General features: G+C 38.7%; 1 protein-coding gene across 1 annotated transcript in view; it reads left to right on the top strand.

Annotated features, from left to right (window-relative positions):
- Positions 1 to 18,859, top strand: part of crhr2 (corticotropin releasing hormone receptor 2) — a 70,074-nt gene that overhangs the window by 17,247 nt on the left and 33,968 nt on the right. The window contains exons 3-4 of the mRNA XM_089130795.1: positions 9,839 to 9,924; positions 14,437 to 14,543. Of these exons, the coding sequence (XP_088986921.1) occupies positions 9,839 to 9,924; positions 14,437 to 14,543 (193 nt within the window). The remainder of the gene's footprint in view (positions 1 to 9,838; positions 9,925 to 14,436; positions 14,544 to 18,859) is intronic.

The raw sequence follows: 18,859 nt of genomic DNA, 5'->3' as shown, positions 1-18,859 counted from the left end.
ATCACTTTATATGTTATCCACTTTATTTTCTGTGAATGTGCGAGACTTGTTATTCTTTAACCGGTATGGGGAAATAACTTAAGGATAATAAAGTGCAGAAAACAGCAACAATATTTGTGCTACTGTCAGCACGGTATGCAGGAACAGACTGAAGAGATGATGACGTTCACACACAATATTTAATAATAATCCACAAGACAACCCAAAATAGGCCCGAGGAAAAACACACCAAACGCGAATGTGGCCATTTAAATAGCAAACTCAAACAAGATAATTAATCAAACACAGCTGAAAAGAATGAACTCATAATGACGTTGCCATAGAAACAATGGAGGAGCGGGAACATGAACAAAGGAAGATAGAAAACTAGTGAATACCTCCATGATAACTAAACAAACTGAACACAGCTACAGACCAGTGTTTTATAACTACAACGATACATTAATATAATACGGTAAGAAATACCAGTTTGTAGTTTAGTAGCATAACTAACGGTTTTGTACAACAAAAAATAACCAGAAGCGGCTAACACACGAGGCCAAACAAATTCAGTTTACAAATGGCCGTTTTTACATTCAAAATAAAGGTGTATATGGCCCTTTAAGTAAGTATGTAAATAAATAAGTAAACTGAATGCAGTTAAGGGTGAAATGCAGACAGATGCCGTGGCATCTAACGAAGAGCCTGTGTGCTCGAAGCGTAAAGGCCATTGCACACTGTGTACGAAATTTTCGTATGCGTTTTTTCGTGTTCGTCAGCTTAAAAATTCGTCACGCACAGAAACCTTGCACACTGAGTCCGATGCGTATTTATTAAACCTTTGCGGGAAAAAACGCAAAAATACAAAATGGATTCGTCAAGCAGTGAGGATGATTTTGTTGTCCTCTCTCTTATTGAAAAGAGAAGAGAAAATATTACGTCCATCCAATCCTGAAATTGCGCCGAGAGGAAGCACCTCCTTATCAATGAGTAGCGAATTTATCCCGAGCGATTCCAAAAATTTACCTCAGAATGTCAGTGGGACAGTTTGATGCTTTTCCTTGCGATTCTGGAGCCACATTTTAAAAAGACCGTAAACGAGCTCCCCCCGGCCCTGAATTGTCAAAAAACCTCTCAAAATGCTGGCTGTGGATGCGAAAAACGCAGAAAATCGAACCCGATCCGAATTTTTTTTTGACGGGACGAAAGTTTCGGAGGCAGTGTGCGAGCGTGATTGACATAACGCGAGGTCGATTTTTTTTTTTTTATTGATTTTTTTTAACGTGCGAAAATTTCGGATGCGAATTTCGGACTCAGTGTACAATGGCCTTTCCTTGTGTGCGAGTCCACTATATATATTTTTTGCATGTTTTGTAGCCTTGGTGTTTTTTTAATCTTATACAGAGAAGCCATCGGCAGATGCCGCTACGTTTACGCGACTGTAATAATGGGAGGAGTCCTGATCAGCGTTGATAATAAGTTACATACTCCGGTTTTAACACAAACAACTTATTCTGAAAGGAGTCGTCGAAAGTGAGCCGCGCAAAACGGGACGGTGAGAAACAGAGGAAGGCGACAAATTGAGGAAGTGAGATGTGGAGAAGGAGAAAGAGAGAGAATTGGCAAAGACAAAGACACAGAGCGAGTTGGACAGCTGACTAGGGAGTGAATTGGACTGCCGCTGGGCTAGTTTGTGTTTTTATTTGGCTAGCTTAACATGGCCAGAGTCCAGCGAAGCTGTCAATGGGCCGATGAAGGAGACCTGAACGAGACCAACACGGACACACAGCTGGAGTCCAGTCTACGTGCTCGCAGAAACACACTCAACAAGAGACAGAGCTAGACCTTTCTCATCAAGTCTGATACTGCCAGACTCATTTGAAGATGACAACATACCTGAAGATGACCAGAAACCTGCCAGTCAGACGCCCACTATCCATCGTTCAGCTCAAAGCCTGCTCTCCGTGCCCGTCATGGATCTTACACAAGGTTGGGGCGTTCGGCTGTCACACCAAGACCAATGAACTTTAGCTCACGGCTGGTGATCAAAGAGCAGAGCAATCCTCTCGCCGAGCCAGGAGCGCTCCAGTCCTCCACCCTGACCTCCTTAGCAAGACAGGAGACACACAGTGATAATGTCAAACAAAAGAAGAAACAAGACGATTGTAATTGTAATAAAACAGTAATTTCCTCAAGTGTCGGAGTAGAATTTCATGTAGACACTTAAAAAAGGGGGTACAGTTTGTTTATTAGGCCAGAATTGTAACATATTTGAGTAGACAAGTTGGGGAGAGGGAGATTTTGATATCGTCACTAGGGTTGGGTATCGTTTGAATTTGAACGATTCTGATTCTGATTCCGATTCCTTGTTTCGATTCCGGTTCCTAACGATTCTCGATAACGATTCTCGATTCCGATTCCTTGTTTCGATTCCGGTTCCTAACGATTCTCGATAACGATTCTCGATTCCGATTCCTTGTTTCGATTCTGGTTCCTGACGATTCTCGATTCTGATTCTTAGGCAGGGTCAAAAAAGTTTAGCTAACCTTGCTAACCAACGGCCTTTCTGAAGGAAATAATCCTTTCTGAAGGAAAGTCACAAATACTCCTTTTGTCACAAATTTTGCATTTTGCCGAGATTTCGTTATTTTTAGAAAAGTGAAGCCACACTTTGGACCGCCGACGTAAGCGACTCATGTTCGACTCGCGCGGTTATGCCAACACTTCCGGTAGACGCTTCTTCGTTGGTGTTGTTCAGCGGTTTCTTCTTCCGCTCGGCGGACTGTGAATATCGAAACTAGGAATCGAAATTTCAACTTTTGAACGATTCCGGGAAAAACAAAAAGTCAGTCTCGGTTCCAATCGATACTCGATTCTCAATACCCAACCCTAATCGTCACTTAATTAGCCATGCCGAGAGTTTGTTACTGCGCAAATCTGCCCACACCTCGGCTCATCCACAAACACAATCTCTAGTTATATTCCTCAATACAACAGTGAAGTTTGGAGGTGTTTATTGAGGTCAAGAAAAACTTATGAAAATAAATGTAAACTCACCTCAGTGGATAAATAAGAAGAGGATCTGGTGGGCTGGTGAAGCTAAAGCGAGAATGATTTACCAAGTGCAAAGGGAAGATGAGAAGGCATCTATTGTGAAGACTTCTGAAGAGTCAGTGCGGAGGACAGAGCGTTTGATTTCATGAGCCAACACAGGCGTGAACATGGGGTCTCGCAGCAATTAAATGATCATAAAGCTGCATCCAAGTTACATAACGGCCTTTCTGTTGTTTTCACGGATGTTTGAGATGAATCTTTATCAACTGGTTTTCACTTCGGCCTGTTATGTTTGATTCTTCAAAAGTGGTGGGAAAGATTCCTATATCGACAAGAAAAACTACTTTTTTTTTTTTGTCTTCAGACGGGATAAAGACTTATTGTTGCTTGTTTTATGTATACTTTAAAGGAGAAAATGATTGTACACTCATTTTCTGTGTGAAATATGCTGAATAATGGTGAACAAACCTTTACCGCAGCTCTTTTATTGGTAAAACAAAGTTTAACGCAAGAAAATACATACTATCCCAGTCACTACACTGATGTGGTCAAATAGTTCACACACTTAGACAAACGATGTTTACAGTATTTTTTAAGTATATGTGTTCTCTATTTTTTGCTGTTGTATTCGCTAACTCAAATGCACACAATGAATGGTTTTTTCGATAGCTTTATACATTTTATGTGGACTCCAGTCATTTGCTTTGATGAGATCTCTTCTGAAAGAGTTCATTATCTCGAGAGACAAATCTGGGACACAGAAACGTAAGCTAAAGTCTGCACTTGATCTCCACGCAGCCCCTTAACACACTCGCCGATTGATCCGACCCCTGCTTAGAGACTTTTTTAGGAAAAATAATAGAAAGTACATTTTTTGACAAGAGACATCATTATGTTTTCCCATTGCTACTCTCTGGAAAGGTTTCAGTCCAGTGATTCAGTACGGCAATGCATTCAATCAGTCAGTTCAAAACCGGCAGAGAGAATAGTGACTCAAAAACGTCTCAATCCAGTGTGTATTTAGACTTGAAAAAACAAACTGACTATGAATATGAATCAACCCTTGAGCCATGCGAGTTCACATGGCGCCTGAGCATTATGATGGCAAACTACAACTCTGGGCTGTTTAAAGCAAACCAGTGTCTTGCTAGTAAAGTTTTGATTGACATACAGGATTTTTGATTGACATTGCAGTAACATACAGGAATAGAACATTAAGCATACGTGAGTCTGTTCATTTAAATGCACAAACAGTGTATGTGTGCTTCAAAATGTACGTCTGGCGAGTGTTTTATAATGGACTTGTGGAAAAAGTGTTTATTAGTTTATTAGTCTACCGCAGCTTTTCTTGGTCAAGGACCACGGAGGACGTTTGACTGACATGTAACGCAACCAATCACCATTCGTTTTGTTCCACATCATGTTTGGGGGCGTAACAATATAATGTCGATGTCCCTACAATAAAGTTTGTAACTTTACAAACTTAAGGAAATCCAGCGTTTAGTTGATCGTGGTAAGCGCTCGTAAACGCAACAGTTTTCTTCTTCCAGGACGGGTTTTGGGCGTCACAGCATTTGTTTCCCGGCGGACCGATAAAGAACGCAACACATACGCCTCCTGGACATCCTGTAGATTTCAACCAGTCAGATCGCGACTACGAAACTCCTGAAGCGTTTCCAGAAAAGTGTGCCTTATGCACCCGACGTTTATCCAACGGTCCGTGGGCGTGAGAGACGAGGAGTTCGTGTACATATGGACATCAGATGCTCCAATCAATCACAGACACAAACACTCACTCTGAAACTGCTCACTGTGGATGTTGAGCTGCGGAGTTTCAACACATTTAGAAATGTTTTTATTAGGGATGCACGATGTATCAGCCACCATATCGGCATCAGCCGATATATGTTCATTTTTAAAGGTGCCATATGTAATAATTGAGGTAAAAATATCCCAAAAATGAGCTACACGCATCAAAAGAATGAGAAGAAATAAGTGCAATGATGTAACAAAAAAACTGACAAGTTATAGTGCTGCCGAGATATAACCTAAATTAGCATGCTAAATTACTAGCCCCGGCCCGGCAGGTGTCGTAATACCAGTTCCGGCCATGGGAGGCGATATGCGGACGGGCAACGTTACCACCAGCCAAACTGCAGTACACGAGTAACTCGCGCTCGCGCCGGCTTGTGTGTACTTGAACCTGACGTCAGTCGTGTGGAAATACAGCCCATTTCAGTTCAGGGAAGACTTCAAAAATGACTGGTCGATATTATGCATGAGGAATACATTTTGGTAAGTTGTAGCATACTGTATCTTTCAACAGAGTTCATGTCCTTTTTCCATTAGCTAGTAGAGACGATCGGTTCACGTGCGCTAGGGATCTGTGGTGTAACATGTACAAGCGCCAAAACAGTATTTATTGTTTGAATTGCGTAATAAAATTGACAGAATCTAAGAGCTTAACTAACCTGCTTGCTAAGTGTCAATTGTGTGTGTCTCACGTTGAATTCGTGAGAGTTGGCAGCTCTGAATGGCGCTAGGTTGATCAACATCAGCGAATGCTGTCTGTCAAATTAATTCAAACGAAGAATAAAAGTGTAATATGAACAAAACGAATACCGTAAACTTAAAATATTAGCCCGCAGGCTTTTATTTTCCCATATCGTCAAAATGCACCAGCTTGTTTTTGAGACAGAGACGGTCTTCATCATTTAGTGTTGAGATGTTGTTCATTGAGTCTCTGATCTCTAAAAATCTCCAAATGCTCCACGTGAAACTGCGGTCTTCCGACCTTTTACTATCGTGACAAATGATTTGAATAATATGCTGAGAAAGAGAGCAAAACAGCGCTCGCTTGTGTTGTTTGAAGACGTGAGAGTGCGCGCGGCCGCGGCATAACACATTTTCTGGAGGTATACTGCCCCCATCTGGTATGGAATATGGAATATTTTTGGATTTTTAGTTCCAGATGGCACCTTTAATGTTATCGTTATCGGCCCAATAAAAAAATTGGCCGATATATATCAAAGATGAGAAATTATTTATTATTTTCTTCAGCTGACACAATTCAAATGCACGCTGTTCGCCATGATGCTATTGAATTTCTTTAAATATGAATGGAATCACTTCAAAAAAAGAAATGTGAAGCACAAGTCTGCCATATAGGCTACGTAAAATTATGTATGAATGTGAAAATTATTATAATTGTGTGTTTGGGACATGGCTTTTAATGGTGAGACTTTTGCTTTTTTTTGTATTCAGGCTCTCAAATATTATACGGTAACACTTTACAATAAGGTTCCATTAGTATGCAAGATTGTGGCCAAAACTGGTACTGCAATCACTTTCAGATTACTGTAGAGCGGCGTATCCCTGTAGAGCGGGCAACACTGCTGACTCCATGATTGGTGGATCGGTGAGGGGGCGGAGCATCAGAACAAAACACAACATGACAGCATCAACATCAGTTGAGGGCTGCAACTTCACTTTCTAAATGTCTAGTGACGTATCAGGGCCATTTTATGATTATTTGAAATACATTTCTTGCATACAGCTCCTTTAACAATAGTTAATGCGTTAGTTAACATGAAGTAACCATGATCAACCTCAGCCGTTTGAGGCTTCAAGTCAGCTGTGAGAAGAGCGAGTTCTCCCAGACGCGGAGCATGTCTTTTCTCAGTGTAGTGTCAATTGGACTCACTAAGACCTGATCTCCTCTTATGAGCGAGTGCACACAGTTGTTGCTGAACTGCCTGAATTCGTTCAAGGGGGGAAACAGCGGACTCACAGAAACCATTTCAGTGGCTCCTGGAAAAGATTCTGTCCTTGGTTCAGGTTGATGCGTATTTCAGCCCTGGATTCAGACTCAAGTCCTGAGATGGGTTACACTTTCTATTTTAACTGTGACTAGCTCTCTTTATTTGAGGACAATTATCTCCTCTTCTCCACTAAGGAAGATAGATATTGAATTTAGGATTCATATGGTTACAGTTTTCAATTATGACTTGGGTTTATGCATAAACATGGCCAGAAAACAAAAACATGACTTTTTTAATCACTTTTTTTTTCCTTATAACATTGTGAAGGTCTTAGATACTATCCATTTTGGCCTTCATAAACGTAAGTGCTGTTACTTAAACAAATGGAACAGATGCACCGTGACTCTAAACTCATTTGTCTATTTCAACCCAGACTGATGCTGTCACACACCCAAAAACCCCATCATCAGCATGCAGAGAGAAACTGTCACTCACTCACACCAGAATACACACATAATGCTGGATGTGAAAATATTATAGAGGGTTGTGCAGATATTTCACTGGAACTAACATTATGTTTTATCTTATATAGCATTATGTTCTATTCATCCATCCATCCATCCATCCAAAAATGTTTTGCTATTATTACAAGCCGAAGATGTGAAGTGGTGCTTGCAGTGGCAAAACTCACAACCCGGTTGCTAGGGTGTTCTGGGTGGTTGCTAGGTGGTTGTTTGGGTATTCTGGGTGGTTGCTACGGTGTTGCTATGCGGTTGCTAGAGTATTCTGGGTGATTGCTAAGGTGTTCTGGGTGGTTGCTAGGGTGTTGCTAGGTGGTTTGTAGGTTGTTCTGGGTGGTTGCTAGGGTGTTGCTATGCGGTTGCTAGAGTATTCTGGGTGGTTGCTAAGGTGTTCTGGGTGGTTGCTAGGGTGTTGCTAGGTGGTTTGTAGGTTGTTCTGGGTGGTTGCTAGGGTGTTGCTAAGGTGTAAATTCACTTTTAATTATATAAAGCAGCTTCAGAGTAATAAACAGGGAAATAGCAGATTCACTGATGCAAACTTGATCAAATATGAGACAAATTCAGCTGTATAGCAGCTCTAACAAGACAAATTGCCATTTTTCTAACCTAACCCTAACCCTAACTTAGTCAGCTCTGTTCAATAACAGTGTTAATGCTGCAAAATTGGCTGTTTATAATACAAAATTGTTTCAGCTATAAAGCAGAAAATAGTATCATCATCCACTATCAGTTCATCTCAATTTTTGTTTCCATCCAAAGGTGTCAGTACAGTGAAATAACAAATAAAATACTGAATAGTAAGTGTCTTTTAACTCCCACCTAAGCAAGCCAAAAGCAACCGTGTCAAGGAACCCAAACTCATTCGGGGGGCAAGTTCTTCTCTGGCTAATTAAACTAAGATGGGATGATTTTGAATCCATACATGTTGCAATTTGGAGATATTTTTAAGATTTAAAAACATGGTTATGCAATTATTAGAAATATGGCTGAAATGTCTGGTTTGCTCTCTTTGTGGTGACTCTCCATAGTGCTAAGCTATCTAAATGGGGACATTATATAGATGTGATGGTTATTATACTGTACAAACTGTATATTCTCTCCCCTTACAGTACACTAACCCTACCCCTAAACCTATACCCATCACAGAAAACCTTCTGCATTTTTACATAAAAAAACAAAACAAAAAAACATCTATTTTTTATTTTTATACCAGATTTACAAATGAGGACGGAGATTTTTGGAGATTTTGTCAGGGTTTGGTCACTTCTGGGTACAAATATGTCCCCAAAATATAGTTTATACATGAAAAATAAGTAGTCACACACACAAGTTTAATTGTGCTATAGGAACGTACCATTGTTGGAGAATGGGTTATATTCCATTTTCAGTGGATTGTAAATTGTAACTGCATAAGAGAGTAGATTATTTATTCAGAACACTGTGACCAAGCGTCTAGTCTTAATCATTATTATTTTAAATGAGTTAAATCTTGTTTGTGTGTTTGTCCCTCCTATCGGTGTAATAGTGCTGTCCGCCAGTGCAAATATGCTTGTGTGTGTCCAATTATTGTGCCCTGGATTTCAGCCGAGTGGAGGCCTTACTGAGCGAAAACACTCAGGACAGTCTGTAATCCCATATGCCTTAGTGCAATGGTCATCACAATGCACTTCACACACAATAGCTGGATTAAGAATTGGTCAACCAACCACACAAAACACACTTGTGATGAACAATACAGAGATTTATACAGTCATGACACTGTCACAACACAAATGGGACGGCAAATCCTGGTATACAGTAATCATGCCCTAAACTAAAGACAATGTCATGAGGAAACAAGCCATTTTGTCTAGTCTCACTTTTGCCACTTTTGCCCTCAGACTTCAGTCTTCGCCTCATCTATTCAGCTTAAAGACCATATTTACTTCTTTCCAAAGACATCACTTCCAGCAAACCTGGGAAACCCCTTTCACCACAGAAGGGAATACCTCCAGTTTCCAGTTTCCAGCTGAACTGGTGACTTTCAGTGTTTGGGAACTAAAATACTTGAAACAAGAAGAGATTTCTTCGTTGAGTATGGATAGAAAAGCTGACTCGTTCTCTATGAGTGGCCGTAATAACGAGATGCAGTATATTAAAACGAATTAATTTCCCAAGTGCAGCTTGGAAAAGAGATTAGAATTTTCCATTAAAAAAGTAAAATAACCAGAGAAAAGCTAGAAAATTTAAGCATGATGGTTTTTCAAAGATATGCAAAATAACTCCTAAATCCTTTACCAATTACATGCTCAAATATTTAAATGCGAACATCATATCAAATAGGTAAACTCTAAACTGGAAGGAAAGAGCCAACAGCCCTTGAAGAGGGGAAGAATTTAAACGAGTCGATGCCATTGAGCTGTTATGAATGATGTGTGTATTCAGCAAGTTCTTCAGTCAGGACATTTTCTTTTTCTTGTGTGAATGTGAACTTGAGACTGCTGAACAATGAACATGACTTTTCAATTCTTTCATTCCCTGCAGGAATTGCTTACAGAGAGTGCTTGGACAATGGGACATGGGCACTGAAAAGTAACTACTCCAACTGTGAGCCCATCTTAGAGGAAAAGGTGAGTAAATAAGACTGAACTGCACTCACCTTAACTTTAGCTGATGATTTACTCACCCCCATGTCATCCAAGATGTCCGTGTCTTTCTTTCTTCGGTCGAAAAGTAATTAAGGTTTTTGATGAAATCATTCCAGCATTTTTCTCCATATAATGGACTTCAATGGGAACCAAACGGTAAGACAGTTTCAGTGCAAACTTCAAAGGGCTTTAACCCTTATGCTGCATTAGGGACATTTTTGGTCTTTTGCAGTTTAATTTCTTTGACCATTTTGGCTGTTTTAATGCAAATGGTATGAAATTTGGCAAAATTGTGACTTTTTGGATACATGTAAAAAATGTGATCCCATTTTGCAAAATAGTAACACTCAGCACCATAAAGACCAAAAATGGCCCATTGAAACCCATTAAAACGTTGTTTAAATCTGAGGCTGTCAGTAATACATGAAACATGATTTTTGCACAAACATCCTTTCATTTTGAAGCAAAAGCATTATATTTGCATTATATAGTGATGACGTCACTACATATTTATTCCCTATGGGTGGAAATGCACCTTATTTTAGGCAATAGGCAATGTTTAATAGGTGGCCATTTTTGGTCTCTAACGCGCTAAGTGGGATTTTTTGCAAAGTGGGACTGTGATAATCCAAATCTAAAGTTTTCTCTTTGCATTTAGTTTATTGAAAATAATTGAATTTTTGTGTTTTTTCCTCTTATACAAATCGATGGTTTCGCAAACAAAACTGGTAATTAAAGGGTTAAAATCCTGAAATTGAATACATTTTTGGTAGTTATAATGAGGACTGATGCTGGTTAAAAGATTTAACTTGGTAAAAGTGGAAAATAATAATAATATATAATATTTTAGGCAATGTTTAATAGGTGGCCATTTTTGGTCCTTAATGCACTCAACGGTGTTAAAAATCTAATGCAGCACAAGGGTTAAACGACTCCAGACGATGAATAAGGGTCTTATCAAGCGAAACGAGCGCTCATTTAATAAATAAATAACAAAGTTTACATTTCCAGTTCTTTCGTTTTGTTCGTTGAATGAACCAAATGACTCGGAAAAAGAGTTCGAACAGGAGAGTCGAGCAAGGCGAGCATTTGTGCTTATAAAACTTAAACTTTGTAATTTATTTAATAAATGAGCGATCGTTTCGCTTGATAAGACCCTTATTCGTCGTCTGGTGTCGTTTAAAGCCCTTTGAACAGTTTGCACTGAAACTGTCTTACAAGTTTGGTTCCCATTGAAGTCCATTATATGGAGAAAATCCTGGAATGTTTTCCTCAAAAACCTAAATTTCTTTTCCACTGAAGAAAGAAAGACATGGACATCTTGGATGACATGGGTGTGAGTAAATTATTAGCAAGTTTTTTGAAAAGTGAACTACTCCTTTAAGCGATGTCCTCAGGATTGTTTATAACATTTCATTAGTAAAATAAGAATGATCGACCATCACTTGATTCCCCTGGGAATGTATATATTCAGCTCAGATTCAACGGGTCACATTGGGAAATAATTGTCCGGCTGGAGTCCTGTCAGCATGAAGGATAGCACACGAGGGAGGAGGATGGCTTCCCTGTATAGCACAGCGTTGAGCGTGAGATGCTGTGATGTGACGGACCCCCACCTCTAAATCGAGAGAACAGGCCTAAACAAATGCGAGACCCATCATCACCTCTGGAGAGAGAAAAACGTGACTTTTCTGTTAAGATCACTTTTCACCATTCCTGTCTCGTCCCTCATTGACATCCGGTAAACACTTTCCTTACAACAAGCCCAAGTCGAAAAGAAATTAAGGTTTTTGATGAAAACATTCCAGGATCTTCTCCATATAATGGAGTTCAATGGGAACCAAACAGTAAGACAGTTTCAGTGCAAACTGTTCAAATGGCTTTAAACGACTCCAGATGATGAATAAGGGTCTTATCAAGCGAAACCATCGCTCATTTAATAAATAAATAACAAAGTTTAAGTTTTGCTCTGTTCTGTGATGCACGTTCGTGACTCTTTTGTTCGAACTCGTTGAGAAAAATTTTTTCCGAGTCATTTGGTTCATTCAACGAACGAAACGGACGATTTGACTCGGAAAAAGGTTCATTCATTTTGATGAACGAGTTCGAGGACGTCTTCACTTTAAATAAAGGCTTTCTACTTAATTTAGTGGTCAAAATCATGCCTGACCCATCATATCTTCCGATATATTGCGCATCTTACTCACTCTGTTCAATTTAAAAAATAAAAAGAAAAAAATAACATTAGAATATTTTAACAAAAATTTTATTAAATGCGCTTATTTAATGGCTACTATAGTGGGCCTATACACACTCTCTACATATTAAAATGAACATTAAAAATGCTGTAGAGGTGCAGTTTATTAAAGTGTTCCCGATTTTTTTGAGGTCTCGTGAGTTCAGTGTTGGACAGGTCAGTTGTTTTAACTATTCATTAAAGTGAACGGTTCAAATGAGTTGTTTGTGTATCGGACGTGTCATTAGTGGACGTTTGTGTGATTGTCTCGGCAGTTTCAGGTTTGCATTGAAGACGTTCGCTGGGCTCACTAGTCAGGAAAGACAAACAGGTTCTGAGAGGGGTCGCAAGTTAAACCAACTGTGAACCAGCACCACTTCCGAACCTGTTCTTTTTTGGTGGAAATGAGGTGAAAACTGCAGAATCTCACAGACAGGGAGGAGAGAGGCGGTCTGACACACTTCTCAGATCACTAATATGAGGATCTCAACATGCACCACGGGGACTCATTTTGTTGAAACCACGATGCTTGTGTGCGCCAAAACACTTCTCCTCCCGCTCCGAAGTCCAAAGTGACGGTGAACAGGCACATATTCAAGCCCAAATGTGAGTTTCCAGACTTGAACACAAGAGTTCATGTGTAAGATGGTCCGGGGAAGATGGAGAGAGCCTCGAGCTCCACATCTCCAGCAATACGACTGTCAGGTGATTGCTCTTTTTCTCGAATGAAAGCGCACTTTGAGTGAAGCACTTGATTTTTGCATATCAACGCAGTGTGAAGAGCTCGGAAGGAGCCAAAACACTGAACACATTTACAATGAGTGTCCTTGATCATAATGAGCAAGAACACGGGCGCACACGCTGATGAAAATGGCTTTGAGTTCCACACTAAGGGAAGATTAGCTCGACTTCAAGCCACTCGCCGAAACACAATAAAGCTGAAGACAGAACGGCCAGATAAACCGTCTTCCTGAAGAAGAGAAATCTGAGGACGGATGACACTTGAAAATGGTCCTTTATAAGTGTACTTTCTGCTTATTGGTTTCTTACGGCAAGACTAAAAGCTTCCCTGCGCAAACGATCGGTTTAAATCAATTAATGCTATTAATGTCATTGCTTTTAGGATCTGTTGAAAACGTTCTGAATGACATGCATATCATATCCATTTGGCTCAATTATTTAGCTTTTACACATATTATGAAGTAGGCCATATTTGACATGAGTTCACTCGGTAACACTTTATTTTACAGTGTCCTTGTTACATACATTGTTTCAATGGACAAACCCAAATGTTGGGTTAAAAATGCATTAATTCATGCTTAACTAATACACAGATAATCATGAGTTAATGTATAACGAATGAAGAACTAAACCATTAATTAAGGATTACTGCATCAGCAACTAATAAAGAGTCTATATGATTAATAGATTAAGTAATACATGAATTGCTATTAATTCAATGTGTCATTGTGTATTAATTCCTTAATAACATATTTTATTAACTAATAGTGTAAATTAATGTGTTAATTACCACAATCAGTCAAAGCTATGCACTTCAACTTCCAGTTGTCTGCTTTAATTAATCATTAGCTAATGATTCGCAAAGGTATCATTATGTTATGACTTTACTTGATGGGGCACATCATTATTAACTATTCATTTAGTAATTTGCACATGAATTTGCATGTAATGCAAGTAATCATGTATTAACGCATATTAGTGTATCTGTCATATTATCTGGAAGTTGAAATGCAAGGCTTTGGCTCATTCTGGTAATTAGTTAAAAAAATGAGTTATTATGGAATTAATCCACAATTAAATATTTGATTAAAAACAATTAATGTATGAACTAATACATTAACCTTACAGACTCTTAATTAGTTCCTAATGTGGTAATCATTAATGAATAGCTTAGATAATCATTACTTACACATTAATTCAGTATTATCATTAGTTAAGCATGAATTAATGCTTATTAGTGCACCCGTATTGTAAAGTGTTACCGTGTAAGTGTTATATTATCACACACTCATCAGTAAACTTCTCACTTCACGACTTCTGCATAAGGACAGTCGAGTCTTCAGTGTTTTGTGACTTTCTTGCAAGGACTTGAAAATATTAAGCAAGGACAAATTGGTCATTGAGTAATTTGTGCTAAAATTGCAGTCATTCATCATATTATATCATATCACATGCTAGTAAGAGAATGAAAGACTTCTTTATCATGGCAGGATTAATAATGCTTGTGTTTTCCACAGAGGAAGTACCCCATGCACTACAAGATAGCCCTCATCATAAACTACTTCGGCCACTGTATATCTGTCGGCGCTCTCGTCATTGCCTTCGTTCTCTTTCTGTGCTTGAGGTAAGTGTGTCAGCGACGTCTCCGCACTTGTGAGTGCAGTCGTGTGCTAAGGCCAGCTTGGTCAAAATCTACAACAAATATACACTCACCTAAAGGATTATTAGGAGCACCACACTAATACTGTGTTTGAACTGCCTTAATTCTACGTGGCATTGATTCAACAAGGTGCTGAAAGCATTCTTTAGAAATGTTGGCCCATATTGATAGGATAGCATCTTGCAGTTGATGGAGATTTGTGGGATGAAGCTCCCGTTCCACCACATCCCAAAGATGCTCTATTGGGTTGAGATCTGGTGACTGTGGCGGCCATTTTGGTACAGTCAACTCATTGTCATGTTCAAGAAACAATTCGAGCTTTGTGACATGGTGCATTATCCTGCTGGAAGTAGCCATCAGAGGATGGGGACATGGTGGCCATAAAGGGATGGACATGGTCAGAAACAATGCTCAGGTGGGCTGTGGCATTTAAACCATGCCCAATTGGCACTAAGCGGCCTAAAGTGTGCCAAGAAAGCATCCCCCACACCATTACACCACCACCACCAGCCTGCACAGTGGGAACAAGGCATGATGGATCCATGTTCTCATTCGGTTTACGCCAAATTCGGACTCTACCATTTGAATCTGATTGTCTGATTAATGGGAAATTGAACATGTGTTCCTAATAATCCTTTAGGTGAGTGGATATATTTTAAATTTAGGGTCAGATTTACTAAACGGCACATAAGTCTACTTGTCAGCGCCTGGTTTAAGACAGACTTTTTGTGGGTGGTAAATAATGGTGTGAACACCAGTAAATTGACTCTCCTTCCATACATTCAGCATCTAAAAAGGGAAACTCGTACAAATGTATATAATATCAGCCGCACAAATAACAGTCCACATCTTTTCAGCACACATTTTTCACTGTGTGTCTTCAGTAAATCCTGACAGAAGCTTTTCAACGGCTGGAAAAGATGGTTTGCACCATCTAATCACTTGAACATAATTATGTAATTGACTTAAACATAATTAAGATTGTATATACACTAAAGGAAACATTCGCTCATTCTCTTTTTTTTGTGGAACACTCAAAGATAATATTTTGAAGAAGTCACTGGTGTTTTTTTTTTCATTAAATGCCAAAATAATGGGGAATTTTAATGTTTATTTTATATTCAAATGACATTAAAGCATAACAAATCTAATCTTCTGAAGTCATATGATAGCTTTATGAAAAAGACAAGTCATTTTTCCTTGTGCTCTTGTTGTGTAGTAATTGATTTTTGTTGAATTGATAAGAATGCTGGGTTGTTTTAACCCAATTTTGGGTCAAATATGGACAAACCCAGCCCTTAGGTTACATTTTTTTAATTACATTTTTAACCCAACGTTTGGGTTTGTCCATATGTGACCCAAAATTGGGTTAAAACAACCCAGCATTTTTTAGAGTGTGTAATTACCGGTGTGTGTATGGCACATTGTTTTCAAGTTTAGCTTGTCAATAGTTTACATGGTGGCCGTTTTCAGCTATCTTCACCTCAGATCATTTAATAATCCCATAGCGCACGAGTGTATTGGACAGTGTGCTGGGTTGAATGTGTTCATGCGATCTGCGCTGTTAATCGTGTGAGTTATTCGCCATGCGTAACTGATGTGAGTTCATAACCAGTGCTCTGGTCTTCTGTCACTCACACGTGACAGCTATTTATGGAAAGACAATGAATTCCAAACTGCATTATGTCATTATGAATGCATTGTAACTTTTCCAGTGCATTTAATGTGTGTAAGTCCTGCACCAATGAGAATTACTATAACACAGATATGGACACCCATCCATTGGTGGATGCAGATCTGCTGGGACAGTCTCACACACAGTCAGTGGAGTGTACAGTAGACATATTAATCGCTTGAGGAATTGCTGAAATTAAACATGTCATTTTTTTAAATATGCAGACCTATGGAAAACCCTTTGAGCATTCATTCAATATCCTACTAGTACGCATTTATTTTATCTTACTAGTAAAACTTTTGACAAAATGGCGAACTAGTAGACCAAAAGTCTCAACTAGTTGGCTTTTTGACGAACTAGTGGCCATCTGGACCAAACTAGTAAAGCACAAAGGCGTACTAGTTAACTAGTGAAAGCCAAAACGCCCACTAGTTAACTAGTTGAACTGTTTTTTACTGTACTAGTTAACCAGTGACACTCAAATTTTTTAACTAGTCGGCGACTTGACCAAAGTAGTTCGACAAAAACACGCACTAGTAGATGACTGCGCATAGTTAACTAGTGAAGCAATAAAATTTTACTAGTCAACATGTATGACAGTTACAGCACTTCACTAGTTAACTAGTCATGCACAGTCATCAACTAGTGCGCGTTTTTGTCGAACTAGATCAAAAAATTTCGAACTAGTTCGGTCAAAGTCCTTACTAGTTCGGCTTTGCACTGAACTAGTAAGACAAAATTAGACATTTTAGCTTGTACTAGTTAACTAGTATGACAACACGTGTCAACTAGTTATCTAGCAGACATTTTGGGCTTTACCAGTTAACTAGTGAGAGCCAAAATGCTCACTAGTTAACTAGTGCAGAAAATTGCCATCCACTAGTTAACTAGTAAGCCGAATTTATGTTTGACTAGTTGTTAAAGGTTCTGCTGCACACTAGTTAACTAGTATGCCTTTATGCATCACTATGCTTTATGCTTATGTATTTCCATAATCAGATCATGCAATGCTGAAACTGTGTCCTATGGAAAGCCCTTTGAGTATTTATTCAATATCCTACTAGTAAGACTTTTGTTCAAACTAGTTCGACAAAATGGCTAGTTGGCTTTTTGACGAACTAGTGGACATCTGGACCGAACTAGTAAAGCACAAAGGCGTATTAGTTAACTAGTGAGCAGCAAAACCTTTAAGATGTTAACTAGTCAAACATAAATTCAGCTTACTAGTTAACTAATGAATGGCAATTTTCTTCACTAGTTAACTAGTGAGCATTTTGGCTCTCACTAGTTAACTACTAAAGCCCTAAATATCCACTAGATAACTAGTTGACACATGTTGGAACTTACTAGTTTACTAGTAAGGCAAAAATTGTCATACTAGTTAACTAGTATGAGCTAAAATGTCTACTAGTTAACTAGTAAAAACATTTTAAAGCCTACTAGTTAACTAGTGACGCTCACAATTTTTTTTAGAATTTAACTAGTATGAGCTAAAATGTCTACTAGTTAACTAGTAAAAACCTTTTAAAGCTTACTAGTTAACTTGTAAAAACATTTTAAACCTTACTAGTTAACTAGTGACGCTCAAAATTTTTCGAACTAGTGACGAACGAGTTTCGAACGACTTGACCAAACTAGTTCGACAAAAACGTGTACTAGTCGATGACTGTGCACGACTAGTAAAATAGTAAAGCAATAAAATTTTACGAGTCAACATGTATGACAGTTACAACACTTCAGTAGTTAACTAGTCGTGTGCAGTTGTCGACTAGTGCGCACTTTTTTCGAACTAGTCCGGTCAAAGTCTTTACTAGTTCAGCTTTGCACTGTACTAGTGAGACAAAATTAGACATAGCTCGTCCTAGTTAACTAGTATGACAATTTTTTGCCTTTCCAACACGTGTCAACTAGTTATTAAATGGACATTTTGGGCTTTACTAGTTAACTAGTGACGCTCATTTTTTTTTACAAGTTAACTAGTATGAGCTAAAATCTCTACTAGTTAACTAGTAAAAACATTTTAAACCTTACTAGTTAACTAGTGAAAGCCAAAATGCCTACTAGTTAACAAGTTGAACTGTTTTTTTACTTCACTAGTTAACTAGTGATGGTCAAAAGTTTTCGAACTAGTCAACGACTTGACTAGTTAGCTAGTGAAGCAATAAAATTGTACTAGTCAACATGTATGACAGTTAGCACTTCACTAGTTAACTAATCGTGCACAGTCGTCAACTAGTGCATGTTTTTGTCAAACTAGTTCAGTCAAGTCGTTGACTAGTTCGAAACATTTCTAATCTAGTTCGGTCAAAAATCTAGTTCGGTCAAAGTCCTTACTAGTTGATTACTGAACTAGTAAGACAAAATTATACATTTTAACTCGTACTAGTTAACTAGTATGACAATTTTTGCCTTTCCAACACGTGTCAACTAGTTATCTAGTGGACATTTTGGGCTTTACTAGTTAACTAGTGAGAGCCAAAATGCTCACTAGTTAACTAGTGCAGAAAATTGCCGTCCAGTAGTTAACTAGCAAGCCGAATTTATGTTTGACTAATTGTTAAAGGTTTTGCTGCACACTAGTTAACTAGTACGCCTTTGTGCTTTA

Source organism: Pimephales promelas, chromosome 5 (assembly GCF_988280905.1).
Source record: "Pimephales promelas chromosome 5, fPimPro1.hap1.1, whole genome shotgun sequence".
Classification (NCBI taxonomy): domain Eukaryota; kingdom Metazoa; phylum Chordata; class Actinopteri; order Cypriniformes; family Leuciscidae; genus Pimephales; species Pimephales promelas.
Note: the sequence above shows the minus strand (reverse complement) of the source record. Positions and strands in the feature narration are given on the sequence as shown.